The sequence below is a fragment of the Pseudopipra pipra genome, chromosome 7 (assembly GCF_036250125.1).
Source record: "Pseudopipra pipra isolate bDixPip1 chromosome 7, bDixPip1.hap1, whole genome shotgun sequence".
NCBI classification, from domain to species: Eukaryota; Metazoa; Chordata; class Aves; order Passeriformes; family Pipridae; genus Pseudopipra; species Pseudopipra pipra.
The window spans coordinates 12795296-12809484 of record NC_087555.1 but is presented as its reverse complement, the minus strand read 5'-3'; the positions used below and the strand labels follow the sequence as shown (position 1 = coordinate 12809484).

At 40.6% G+C, this 14189-nt stretch overlaps 1 protein-coding gene across 2 annotated transcripts in view; it reads left to right on the top strand.

The window, feature by feature from the left end:
• The window catches only part of CREB1 (cAMP responsive element binding protein 1), a 39623-nt gene extending 28357 nt beyond the window's left edge, over positions 1–11266 (top strand). For both annotated transcript variants that reach the window (XM_064660581.1, XM_064660582.1), the window contains 3 exons: positions 192–374; positions 1736–1886; positions 4823–11266. In XM_064660581.1, coding sequence (XP_064516651.1) covers positions 192–374; positions 1736–1886; positions 4823–4967 — 479 coding nt within the window. In that variant the 3' untranslated portion in view covers positions 4968–11266. The remainder of the gene's footprint in view (positions 1–191; positions 375–1735; positions 1887–4822) is intronic.
• The last annotated feature ends 2923 nt before the right edge of the window (positions 11267–14189 follow it).

Here is a 14189-nt window from a genome sequence, read left to right as displayed (position 1 = left end):
TAGGCTCACAAAAAATTGGAAACTTACTTTCAAAGCATGATTTTTTTAATTAAAGCCATGTGTGTGATTTTAGGGTGTATAAGTGTTCAAGGGATTTAACTCAGATCAGTATTCTTCCATATCTAGGTTTAATACTGTAAGTTAATGAGTAAATTAGTGTCTTAAATGCTGTGTTGATTTTTTGTCTGCAGTTGCTATTACCCAAGGAGGAGCAATACAGTTGTCTAACAACGGCACAGATGGAGTACAGGGTCTCCAGACATTGACAATGACCAATGCAGCTGCAACCCAACCTGGCACCACCATTTTACAATATGCACAGACCACAGACGGACAACAGATACTTGTACCCAGCAACCAGGTTGTTGTACAAGGTGAGAAAGTTCACAGCCAGTCATTCTGTATAACGTTTTCTCCAAGCAGATACAAGTTGCCAACTTAACTCCTTCAAATGTGTCAGGAAGCAGATTTAACAGCTTTGACACGATAAGTCTCCAAAATTATTAAAGGAAATTCTGGACAAAGCTATTTGTCACATTTTCTTGGAGCCTTTCCCTTTAGATTGATAAAATTGTAGATATTTTGGGTTTACTTCTTATAACAATATATTTATTTTGGAGTTTCCATGCTGTATTTCCTGTACTTTTTTATGTCCTGCAAAAACTGATAGAGCTCTGAGTTCTTCCATGTCTGCAGCAATAGGAAATTTAAAGTAAAGCATTAAAGATAGGAAGGAAGGTTGTTTGATTCTAAACTTAAATTTATTAGTAATTTTTTCCCCTTTTCAATTACAAGTCATACTTTCTTCCTATTGTGACTTTTGTAACTAGTCACCAAGTAGTTAATCACTGAGTCTTGGAATCATATAACAATTCAGAAAAGTGCCTTGAGTGATCATTTGGTCTAGCCCTTCATTTGTCAGGGGTACTTTAACTTAGATTAAGTTGTGGGGTTTTACTCTATTAAAATATATGGTTTGGTTTATTAAAAATGGGAGAGTTATTAAAATTTTTTAATTGAAAATAATAGAGAAAGTGTACCCCTGCTTTTATGATAGTAAAGCAGTTGATTTGAAAGTTATCCAGTGAAGAGTTTTCCAGGCATCAGTGAAAACAGCAGAGAGAAATACTATTGTTGCACTGATCTTCTGGGTTTTGTGTTTTTAAGGACATGTGATTTCTTTAGGTGTTACTGTAGTATTTTATGAGCTCAGGCAAAATTAACACATTCCTAGATTACAATAAAGAAAAAAAAGAGAAGCCCAAGACCTTATTCATTCTAGAGAAGTAGTGAAATTGAGTGCATTCAACTCTGTTGGGAGTAAATGCTACATTCCCCACCCATTCTTCTGTGCCAAATACTTACACATGCAGTTTCTCCTTTTGCAGATAGACATTTATAGCATAGCTAGAAATAGTGTTTACACCATTCTTCACTGGAACTGCCCGAAAACCAGAGAAGTAAAAAGAAATACACTAAGGGAGAAAGAAGCACAGCTATACAGCCAGACAAAGCAAGTTATTAAGCACAAGTAAGGACTTCTTCAGCAGGAATGCCCAAAACCTTGCCTTTGTTAGTAAGCTAAGACTGAGGCAGCAGCAATCACCCAGATGGTGGCCACCCCTCCTGTGCTGTAGCCCAGAGTGCTCAGTTGGATTGATGACGAGGTACTGTTCGCACCACATGTGACAGTGCTGTCACCAAACTGACATCATGTTTCCCTGTGTCTCTTCAGCTGCCTCAGGAGACGTGCAGACCTACCAGATCCGCACCGCCCCTACCAGCACCATCGCACCCGGCGTGGTCATGGCGTCCTCCCCAGCGCTCCCCACGCAGCCGGCAGAGGAGGCCGCACGGAAGAGAGAAGTGCGCCTAATGAAGAACAGGCATGTACATTTAGATCACTTCCTTTTTTCCAGTCAGCTCTGCACAGAACTAGTGTCAAGCTCTAAGAGTCCCGATCTTTCTTAGTCAAATCGTTTCTGAAGAATTTGCGTTTATTTTAAGATGCAAAGCAAAGAAACACTCATCAGCTAATGCTGTGTGTTGTGACTATGAAACCTTGACTAAAGGTGTCAGACTCATTCTGTGAGGTGTGTGAACTTTTTGTTGCCAAAGGAAAAAAGTAATTAGTGAGAGACCTGTACAACTGCAGATATGTTCTTACAAATGCCAAGGTGAGTTGATTTTTTTTAATTAATACGTTAATGTAGTTTCCTTTCCTGGATTCTTTCCCTTAGCCTTCTGCATGCATTCTCCTTGCTGCCAGCCCACCTGTGCTCTTTGTGAGTGTTTTCTTGATGGTCTCACCTGTTCTCTTTAGCTCTTGCCCTTTAGGTTTTCTCCTCTAAGGCCAGAAAGGCTCAAGAAAAGGCTAAACGAGCAGCTACTCGCTTCTCCTTTTGACTGAAGTCTTGTGGAGCCAGTAGTGCAGCAGAGGAGCTGAGAGACAGAGACTTGCTTCTGTAGGATTTAATGTATTAGGAAGAACAGCTAAGCTTATCGAGCTTAGAGTTGGTGGAAGTAGCAAAGGAAGGGAGCAGTAGAGAGAAGTTGGGCATGATGCTCCTTAGGCCTGCTGTTATGGGACAGGGAAGGGACGGGCCTGAGCTTGAACAGTTCACAGCAAGCTTGAACTCTTATTCACAGAGCACAGATTTGAGCCTGTATGTTACACTGTGACTCTGGGAATAGAGTGCTCCCTCACTTCTGAGGAGGGGAAGCCCCATTCAAGCCTTGTAAACTTCATCTGTCAGACTGAAAAAAACCTATGGTGTTGTACAGGTTCGTTTATCTTCTGTAGATTGCTGTGCTGTGAACACAATAGAAACTTGCATGAGCAGTCCCAGTGCTTATATGCGGGGCTTTAATGAAGTAAATAATGCTGAACAGCAGAGTTCACTTTTTTAAAAGGTTTTTGTACAGATACTGATACCAAGTGAATAGTAGATATCACCCTTTCAGGCTCTGCATTTGAGAAAAATTTAATTAGAATCACAGAATATCCTCATTTAGTCAGCAGTCTTATTCCATTAAAAGAAAGCTTTTGTGTTCGTGAAAGCTAAGAAAAACAATGGGGAATTACCCCACTTGAGTTAAATTGACAGCTTTTGCAACAGTATCACGTTGCATGTGGTGCTTTTAGCCTGCCTGGGTAATAGATCCTTGCAAATCTAGGCTCCATAGCAAAGCAGGGAAAAGAGATAGAGAGGCAGATGGTGAGGTGGCACTTATTGAAGGATTATAGTGTAAATATTCATAGATATTATTGTGCAAATTTTCGGTATAAATTTTACATTTTTAAAGCTCTCTTGTAATTCATTATAACTCTGGCTGTTCATAATGAACCACACAGCCTTGAGGTGGCTTAATACACAGACTAAGCTGGCACAAAAATCATGAAAAGAAAGAAAATGTTGTCACCCAAGGAGGCATGTTAATAGTTTGCACTGTAAGGCAATTCCTGATACAGTAGTACTTAATCTTTTGGTAACAGCCCAACATTACTTAAATTCTAAATATTACACATGACCCACTGAAGCACTGCAAGCATGGGAAATTGTATTTGTAGGAGTGACAAATGGATACCTGAATACTTTCAAGGCTTACAAACTGTGTTTTCTTCATCCTGTCTCATTTGTGGAGCTGAATTTCAAAAATTGCTTTAGAGGTTTCTTACCAGTTAGGTCCTGGAACACATTCTTTTTACCTACTAGTACCTAGTACTACAGCTACTGTTTATCTCATAAGGGGAAGAACTGGGTTCAGTTTTGTCCTCTCGTTTCCCAGAACACTGACTGTATCACCAGGCTGTGTAGTGTTTGCAATGAAGGGACACACTGACTGTGGTTTTGAAGCTGTTCTGCTTTGCACCTAAAGGTTCAGGGCAAACAAGTGTGTACATTTCCATGTGTCTGCAGTGTGCTGCTTGGACAAGTAGCACTGCAGGAGGAGAGCCTTCTGTCTGGGCTCCCATCTGCCTGTGGCATTTAGCCTTGTGCTTGCTTTGCACATTGGTTTACTGTTGCTGTGCAGGATAGCTTCTGCCTTGGTGTTCCTGCCTTCAGGATGCTCAGCAGCGCATTAATACCTTTTAGCTGTTTTCCACTGGTGTTCTTAGTATGTTATCAAGTTACCTACAGGCAACTCAGTCTTTACAAGCAAGGCTTAAAAGTTTGACTTGAGATCTTGAGATCTGCTTTAGCACATTACCACTGCCATGTTCTTGGAACAGCCAACAAGGACTAAGAATTATATGGTTCCTAGTGACTGGTTATTTTGTGATATTTTTATTTGAGTCTTTTATAATGCCATTGCAGTGATGCAGACATTATGATTAAAATGAAATCATTGCTCGAGAGCAAATACATGAATATTCTAAATACAGTGCTTTTTTACACCAGTTGAACATCCCGTTGGACTACAGCAAAGGGAAGAGTTAAAGACTGTAAAAAGAATAATAGATGATAATAAAATCAATTAAATTATTGCAGCAGCAATTTGACTAGCCTAAAGGCTCTAATGTAAATCCTGCAAGCAGAATTTTGTCATTGAGTACGATCCTTTTCTCACAGAAACAGAATTTTATTGGTGCTGTCTCACTGGGATCTGCATGATGGAATGATATGTGAAGCTTGATTGTACATGATTTGGGAGGAGCAATTGTTATGAGTTCAGTGTTTTTTCCTCACTTGCATTTCTTAACAGTACATCCATATTCTGAAAATGGCACTACTACATAAAGGTTTGACCTGAAAACAGTTAAGTAGCTCATGTCTGCAAGTGGTTGTTCTGGATTTGAATGGCCTTTTTTGCTTTGCAGAGAGGCAGCACGTGAATGTCGCAGGAAGAAAAAGGAGTATGTGAAATGTCTAGAAAATCGAGTGGCTGTGCTTGAAAACCAAAACAAGACACTGATTGAGGAGTTGAAAGCACTTAAGGACCTTTACTGCCACAAATCAGATTAATTTTGGATTCTCATTTTCACTTGTCCAGAATGGGATAGAGACTGGTTCTGGCTATACCCAGAAAGACAATGTAAACTTTTTATTTTCTAAACATTTCTTTTTTTTCTATGCGCAAAACTGCCTGAAGCAACTACAGAATATACTTCATCTGTGCTTTGCATCAAACTGTGAATGTTCAAGTACTTGCCTCCACTTCTCCCCTTACAAGATGAACTTCATCATCAATCTCAGCGTGAAGAAGAACAGGCGTCTTTCTCGTCTCCCCATCCTCTTCAAGGAGTAACAGTGGTCCCTTGGGAAGTTACTGTGGGGAGGGTCCTTTTGCAGTGATGTCAAGAATTTGTGCTGAGCTCTTTCCATTGCCTTAGAGACAGAACCACCCCAGCCTCCTGGTCCAGCACTCATGGTGCAATGAATAAGCAATGGTTGCCAAATTGGTTTCACACACTCATTATGAACTACACAAATACACAGCTAAGCAGCATGCCAAATGAAAGGCTTCACTGGCACATACTTAGTGTGGAGATAACACCTTTTTCAAACTAGCCCAGGAGGGGGTTTGATTTGTAATCTGTTAAGCCCTCCTGGACTAGTAAAACCTTCTCCATACCTCGGAAACAAATGCATTGAAATGAGCTTCACTGGTCGGTTGTTGCTTCTCATAGCTTATGTGTGGAAGTGTGTTCAGCATTCTGAATGCACAAAAAGCAGAAACCAACTTCATAGGATATAGGTTGGAAGATGATATTTGAATGGGAAAGGAATTCAGAATAAAAAAGATACAATAGTGACGTTCTGAAAACAGTAAGCAAGTGTAGCACATGGAAGCACTACCTATTTGTATGCAGAACAACTAAGAATTTGAAGCCAACTCTACATAAATACTCCCTGATGACAGTATGGTCTGTGTCCCAAGTCCTCTCAAGCTATGAGGTTGTTTCTATTTCCCTAGCACTGTCTTGTGTAATGGAAATTATTGTACTCGATGGAAACATTTCCTAAATTCTTTTTCAAACTTGGAGGCTGCCTTCCATATGTAAATTAAATTGTGGTTATGACAACTACTGAGAAAACCTCAAATACTGAAGAGGACTTTAAACACAAATACTCCTGCTTCACAAGGGGCAACACTGATTCTTCTAACCTGGCCAGGTTAGCTAAATTCTTAATTCATTTGGGGTAATTTTTCATGTAAAGGGTCCGATTTACTGAGTAATTTATTCCTGCAACTAAAATTACTCATGTGCCTCAGATGTTTGCAAGATCAGGTTTTTTGTGTGTGCTGAGGAACCGTGATCTTTCCCAGATTTATGTTGTTAAAAAAGGTAGTTCATGTTTAAAAACAACTGTGTACTGAGCATTAGGACTTCAAAAGAATCATGCTCATAAAGAACCAAAAAAGAACGTCAAGAAGTTGTCAAAAAGAATGTGTAAAACAGAATCATGTGCAGTTGTTTACTGGGCCTTTGAAGCCAGTCTCTTGATATGTTAACTTGGGTCATTTGATGGAGTAAGTTTACTTTGCGCTTCTGGTCAAACTGTTATGTATAGAAACATATGAATAAGGCTCTGGTCTGTACTAATGCCTTGCCTAACAGAGTATTAGTTAATATTTTTACCCATTCACTCTGTTTTTAAGTTAAATTTCATACACAAGCTTCTAAAAGGTTATACAATCAGTGTAATGTTATAAGAAAAATATTTGGAAGGCTCTGGGCAGTTGAGTCTCAAACACCTTAGCAGTATTAAAAGTTGATGATTTCTCATTTGAGAGCATTCCGTTTCAAAGAGACTTAATTTAAAAGGAGCAAGGTTAAACTTACAGCATTATTGTTAACTTCAGAGTTATCAAGAGTTTCAAATTAAATTTGTATTTCAAGAAGAGAACATAAGTATCAGAAATATGAAAGAATTCATTTTCATAGGTTTTGAGAGGTTTATAAATGGTCTATTTTTATCTGCCACAGAGAGTTGATTTTCATGTTTTTATTTAATGGGAGATAAATTTATTAGTTTAGCAATGCAAATTTAAGGAAGACCCCAAATTCTCAGCAATGCTTGTATAAAAATGATCTGATTCCTAAAGCGATCGAATAGAAATATGTGCAACAGTTACATTTTCCGGAAATAGTGCTGAAGTAGAAATGTTGATAATGCAGGAGTCTTTCTTCTAAAACATGAAGGTCATGGTGGCCTCATTTACAATTACGTGGAATGATTCCTCCAGCTTTAAGAAACATGGAAAAGGCTGTACATGTCAACATTAAGGCTGGTTTTTTTTGCAGAACATCTGTTTGCAAAAACGTGAGGTTTTGCTGTGAACGGGAATGAGGCGAGCTGTGATCTGAGAGCTGTGTCTGGTGGGTAATGGACACTGTCTAGTGCTTGCTGGTAGTCACTGGACGTGAGAGCCTAAAACGGTACCCAGATGGAGTTCTCCTAATACAGGGTTGGTGCAAATTTGTGCAGCAGTGAGAGGAGAACTGTGTTACCTGTTCGTCTGTGTGTGTTCTGCCAGTGGCCTGTAGAGTTATTAGTCTAGACCTCATTAGCAAATAATGTTTCACTAAGAAAAAGATGTTATAGGGATCTGCTGGAATCGTTATTTTTATTTATGCTGCACTGAGGATTTAGGGATGTAAATTTATTTAAAGGAAATTTTAAGTGACAATAATAAAAAATTTATTAGACCAAGTACAGGGCTGGCTAGGCTACCCCATACATGCTTTACTGTTTATATTGACCCAAAAAGGGAAAGAATATGACACAGGAATCCATTCCTATGTTATTTACCAAGTAGTGAGGTTGGGGTAATAAGCTTCTATAAACTAAGGCCATTTGGAAGTTTTGGAAGACGGAAATTATGCTGGCAGGGGGGAAGGGTTAGTTTTATATCTCACGATTGTGAGTTTTCAAGAACTGATAGCCTGTTTTACCTGAAGAGAGGGTTAGAAAGGGCTAGATCCATTATGTTCATAATAAACAAGAATTGGTTTGAAATATAGTTTTTGTAATGTCATTATTTTGCAAAACAACAGCACCAATCAGGCAGTTAAGATATTGTCAAAGGTGCTCTTTTAATTTAGATATTCTTGGAAAATACATATGTATAATATATGTACATATATATATATATATACACAGTATATAATCTACAGCTCTGAGAGCTTTTAAGTCAGGAATGCTGAGTATTATAGTATATGGAGGTCAGAAAAAAATTTTTACTTTTCTGTGTGTGTCTGGGTGTGTGTGGATGTGTGCGCGTGTGTGAAAGCCTCCCCCCACCCCAGGAGCTCTGGGCTGCGTTATTCTAGCGCTTATTACTGATTTGTTTTGTTCTGTTTCTCAGTTACCCGTTATCAAGAATTGTATTTCATCTTTCATGGCTTTTGTGAGGTTTGTTTTTTTTATTGATGGAGATTTTTGAAATTACGTAAACAGTTGTTTCACAACAAGCACCACCCCCCCCCAGAATAATTCGCTTTTGTGCTTTTTCTCTTTGGCAGCTATATATCAAAGGCAAAACATTTGGAGAGGTTATTAAGGTGTTATTTTCTAAAGGAACCACTGGTAAGACTTCTGTTTTCCTCCCGAGGGTAGTGGCAATGCATTTTTATTTAAGCAGCAATTTCACCAGCATCGGTAGTTGCCGGCACCGTGGCTTGTACCCAAAAGCACAATTTTAGCCTGTCATGCTCGTCAGGACTGTACAGACACATCTGTAGGTTCTGGCTGTCCTGTAGTTGGCGTTTGCATTGTAGACCACTCTCTACTCCGGTACTTGTAAGTTGGTCAGAAAATTGGAGGGGTGTTTGGAACCATTAAGAGGCTCAGGAAAAAAAAAAAAATATTTACTAAGGAAAAACAGCCCTGATAATTTCTGACCTAAACTTGTACCACAGGTTTGTTTTTTCTAAATCTGGGCTTCCAGTAAACTGCAGCTGCAAGTAGTCATCTGTTAGCTAAAACTGGCCCCTGTTTTTTTATTTTGTTCAGGGTTTTTTTAATTTACAACAGATAGACAGTTCTTTTTGTAGGTTAAAAGACAAGTCTCCCCATCAAAGCAAGTTCAGTATCAGTGGTTGCAAGTCTGTGACAATTCGTAGAGGATTTCATTGGTTTTCTTAGACCTCGTTTTTATTATTTTTTCACCTGAAGCTGTTTAGTGATGTAACATTTGCCAATGATCCAACCAAAAGGTCATGTATTTATTTTTGTTACACTATGTTCTTTGTAAATGTTTAATTAAAATGTGCACTTTTTAAAAACAAAACAAAACAAACCACAGAGAACAACAGAAAAATACTGAGATCAATTGGGTTTGCTTGAGAAGCTTCCTGGCATAATTGTGCTGCCTGCACACAATTCACTCCCCTCCCCACAGCAATTGACTCCTTGGCTAATTTAACTTGCGGATCAGCACCTGGTGCCCAGCAGGCATTGCTTCAGAATGGCAGCAGACCCGAAGGGGCAGCACTGAAGGCTGGAAAGAATCAAGTGTGTGGTGTCTCAGAGCACTATGCACAGGATGGATGTGAAATTCTTTTTAGAGTAGAACTAGTTCAGTGATTCCATGTGGGAAAGGGAGGTTAATTTGGAAGAAAAGCTAAACTGTTTTTCAGCAACTTTATTCCCCTTTTCTTAATTTGAGATTTGTCTGCAGATTTCACAAGCTGCATTCCAAGAAAATAAATTGAAAGGCTTTCCAGTTCTGTGACACCAGGAAGTAAAGGTACATTGACAAAGTGTCACTCTGCTTTAAAAGAAAAGCAAAGCACACGCACCTTTCTTTTGCAGGAATGATGATAATTTAGCTGTAACCCTGAAATCTGTCACTGTGAACAGGCTTTAAAAAGCATACAGTACATTGATGGTTCTCTGTAGTCTACCCGGAAACTCTTTTTCCTGAGCTGTGTAATTTGCTAGCTGTTAAAGACACTGATTTTGCAAAACCTGAATGTATCATGAAGCTCAGTTGGTCTGGAAGGAGCCAGACTAATGAAGAGAGGGTGCTGAAATCTACCTGCTGTGTGCTTGTGACAGATTCAGGTCTGTGGATTGATACAGCTTAAGTCTGTACATCTCTGGGGAAAAGGGACCAGATCCATTTGGTAAAGAGGGCTTGCATTTCAAGTGTTTTGCCTTGGAATGTGTTTTTTAAATATATTTAAGCTGTGGCCTGCAAAGAGATGTGCTTGGACTAGTTTGCGTGGTACATATTGAAGACAGTGACCTGTTTGCTCTCTGGCACTGCAGGTGCAGGTTTGTGACTTGCTGTGTGGTGAGTTCAGGGTTTGCTTTCCCCAGGGAAGGGCAGGAGCTGTCCTGGCATCTGTGTGCTGGCAGGGCAGGGGACAGGGACAGGCTGTAATGACCCACAGTTGGTGCACTCCATAAGCTGAGCATTTACTGTGCTCATGACTTGGAAGCAGTTGGTTCACTCAACCTCGGCTGTGTATTTCTCTAAATTAGGGGATAGCTGAGTGAGAGCACGGGGAAGGAAGGTCTTGAGACAGTTATCTGAAAATGGCTGCTCTTAAGAACTAAGGATGTTCAGATGCTCTCCACAAGTTGTGTTTTAGCCAGGTGCCACTCCATTTTTTTTTTGTGTGTGTAATTACATTTATTTATATTAAAACAGTAATTTTAAAAAGTTCTAGAACTTCAAGTTTGAATGAGATTTGAAACTGTGCTGCTTATATGGACTTCTTGGGATGGGGAACAGGGCAAGAAGAGGTGCTTGTTGGCAGCCAGCCCCTCCATAGACTTGTTCCCAGATTGGTTTTTCACTTCAAAAACGAGTTTTTTCTACTCTGGATTTATAATTTGAAATTGTTTTGGAACAGTGTTTTTCAGGGAAGCTTCCAGAGCGAGGGTTATTATTCTCCCTTTGTAATGTAAGCTGGAAAGAGTAAGTTCACCTCATCTGCATTTCTGATTCTTTACCCAAACCATGTCAGCACAGAACAGGGTATTTGAGCTTGACTTCCACATACTTGTGGAAGTTAAAAGACTAAATGAAAATCCATTATTGGGGGAAGACAAATTCTTTTTTACATCTCCCCAGAAACCTAGAAACATCCCTGTTGTGTTCTGTTTTTGTTTTTTTTTTTTTACTTATTTTTTTTGTGCTTTATCTGTGTTTAAAAAAGTTGTACTGGGTTATAATGCATTTTATTAACACTATGTACATATTAGCTGCTTTGTGTTTCAGAATGGTAGTAATTGCTTTGTATATTAAAGTGATTCTTGTGAATTTGTGAATTATTGTCATAAAGAAGTGCTTTTTCTTACTGTAACCTTTGTGGTATAAACTGTCATAACTCCCTTTTTACACAAACATTTATGTGCAGTCACATAAACATGCTTTAAAAAAACTCTACAAAGTCTCTTTTTTGAGCAGGGTGTTCTATTTACACTAACTTAGTAGCAAGTGGTAGCTAGATAGGGATGTGGTGTCCTTTCATGATCTGTGGCCTGTTCTAAGTATTCGTGAGGTATTCTCCCCAGGGAGAAGGCTTTTTTAATCTTGATTGAATTAGATGAGTGAGAGGTTAAGTCCTAAAAAACAAAGTTTCTCTTCCACTTCTGATATTTTTAAACCTGCTTTTAAGGCATCCATTCTGGTGGCAGTTAGTTCTGTTGTTTAGTAATGTCTGTAAGACTTATGCCTTTCACAGTTAAAATATGCTGCATTTCTCACTTTTAAGCGTTCCTGTAAACCGTGTACTACTGATGTTAAGAACAGAACAGAAACAGAAGGCAGCAAAGATTGCAAGGATCGCAACCCACTTATGTAATCTGCAAGGCTGGATCCAAACACTGGGATGAAAGCCAGGAGAACAAATTCAGCACTGAGGTAAACACACCTCCAGTGAAATCAAGGGGAAAGCGGTAAGGTCAGCTCATTACAGCTGGGATTTTGTGGTTTTCACAACTGAGCGTTTTCATAATGCCATTCATGTACTTGCTCAGAAAAATCTACACCTCAGTAATGAGGGAGAATCCCATACAGGGGTTAGTCCATGAGATAAAAATGCAGATTAGCTTGAATTTTGCACTGAAAACTGGGTAACACAGATCCCTGCACAGTCAGTAGTAGGTCAGCTGCTAAACCTGAGCCTTCTGACACTGCTGGAGCTCAGAGTTCTTGGTCAGTAAGACACAGAGATGAATCTCATACCTATCTGATACCTTAAGATTTGTACCTTAATCAAACATTATTTTAGTTGCAATGAAATTTTAGAAAAATTTGTTCCTTGCAAAATGGCATGTTTCAGGGATGGTTTCTCAGTCTCACAGCATGTTCATGTCTTACCTGGTCACTCTCCTGTGGCTTGAATCCACTCCCTAGAGTGAGTAAATTTCTCAAGAGACTTATCTGTGTGTCACCCAGGGACCAATGCCCAAACACATCCTCCCTATAGATGAGCTCACATCATCTGCTACCAAACAGGACCAATGCAATGGAACCACCCAAAGGAGAGTGTGATTCTCGAGCACTGGGGTGAACAGGGTGACAGAAAGTGCTTGGGCAGGGGGTTGGCATAGTTGCCAAACAGCCACTCGAGCATTACCATGCATCGTCTCATATTAGAGCAGGAGCTCACCTGGTACCAGTGGGTTGGGACACCAGAGTTTGCAGGTGTCACTGCAGAGGGCTGCTCTCTGTGCTCACTCCCCAGCTGTTACGGTTCTGCTACTTCTGCACCTCTGGCATGATTCAATCCCAGCCTGACTGACTCCTGACCTCTCCCTAAAGCTGAGTGTGATGGGAAATCAAAAGACCTGTGAAGTGCAACCTGGAACAACAGAAGGCACTGCTGGGTGCCTGGTACAGGTGAGTGTTAGCACTGCCCAGCCAGAATGGACATCAGGTTTCAGCTGAGTTACGTTCTCACGGTTGGTGCCTCCCCCTAAACACTAGCTTTAAAAGCAGCCTCAACTGATATGCACGTGGTGGTGGCCTAAATGCAGTATTCCTGGATCTGGTCTCCTAAATTTAATGGAGCACCTGCACCCCAGTAGCAGAGGAGAAGGTGTCCCCTTGAAGAGGGTGCCACTTGCTGGGCTGGGAAGGGGCCACTGAGAGCTCAGCTCTGCAGGTCAGGGGCAAGGCACTCACCTGAGCTGCCGGTGTCATCTCATGCTTTTCTCCCCAAGTATTCATTTATGGGCAGCAGCATTGCTTCAGCCTTCAAACATACTCCCTTGGGTTTGCATACAGCTGCTGTGTAACAGCAGCACAGCAAAAGAAGCCAAACCTGGTCTCTACATGCCTGCTCTGGCAAGAAGGCTGTGGGTAAGAGGAGCCACGGAAGCAACAAGAAATCTGACACTGAAAGCTTAACTGAACAATCAGAAAGAGATGGAATTAAACTGATTTGTTTTAAAAGGACAAAACTAATCCTATTGTCAAAGAAAGGCCTAGGCCAAAGCCCCCTTCTTAAAAGCGTGTAGGTTGCTGCACTAGGCTTTATTCTGTGCTATTTAATCAGTCTTTTTAGCATGTCCCTACTATGGCAACAGGACAAGCTGTTACAGCTGTCACTACTGCAAGCTGCAACCTCTTGTGAGGGCCAACCACTGCCACGTTCCCCACAGACCATGTCCTGGGCACTCACAAGCCCTAGCACCAGCACACTGCTTTCTGGCAGCTCCAGCCCAGGGGGAGCCTACTGTACAGACAAGCCTAATGCCTAATCAGAGACGAGCTTGGAGACAAGGAGACACCAGTGGGGAGGAAAAGGAAGAGGAGTGGCAAGAATTTAGAGCCACACTCTAAAAACTAGAGCCAGAGAGAGTGGAGAGAGCTCATAATTCTTTTCAACCATTGCTCACCCAGCTCATAGGACAAAAAAAGCCACGCCTGGCACATTAAAGCTCATATCATGTTCTGTTTTCAGTCAAGGGTGCTGTCTCCCTTCCCTCAGACTTCAACTCTAGTTTCAGGCTGCAGATTCCCAGCCAGCTGTGTAAGTACTGTTTTAGTGACACCATGTGGCTTCTGAGGATACTGTTGTGTTTCAGAGCAGCAACTCTGAGGCCAAGTCCAGAGCCAAGCAAGGAACTTCGCTGAAAACATGCCAGAGATGTGCCAGGGATGAGCCACAAACCTTTGGGCCTCGTTCATCACAGTGGTGATGACAGATGTGTCATTTACAGATTACAGCACCTCTGGACCACCGACCCTCTGCATCTTTTGCAGTTAGGAAGTATGAT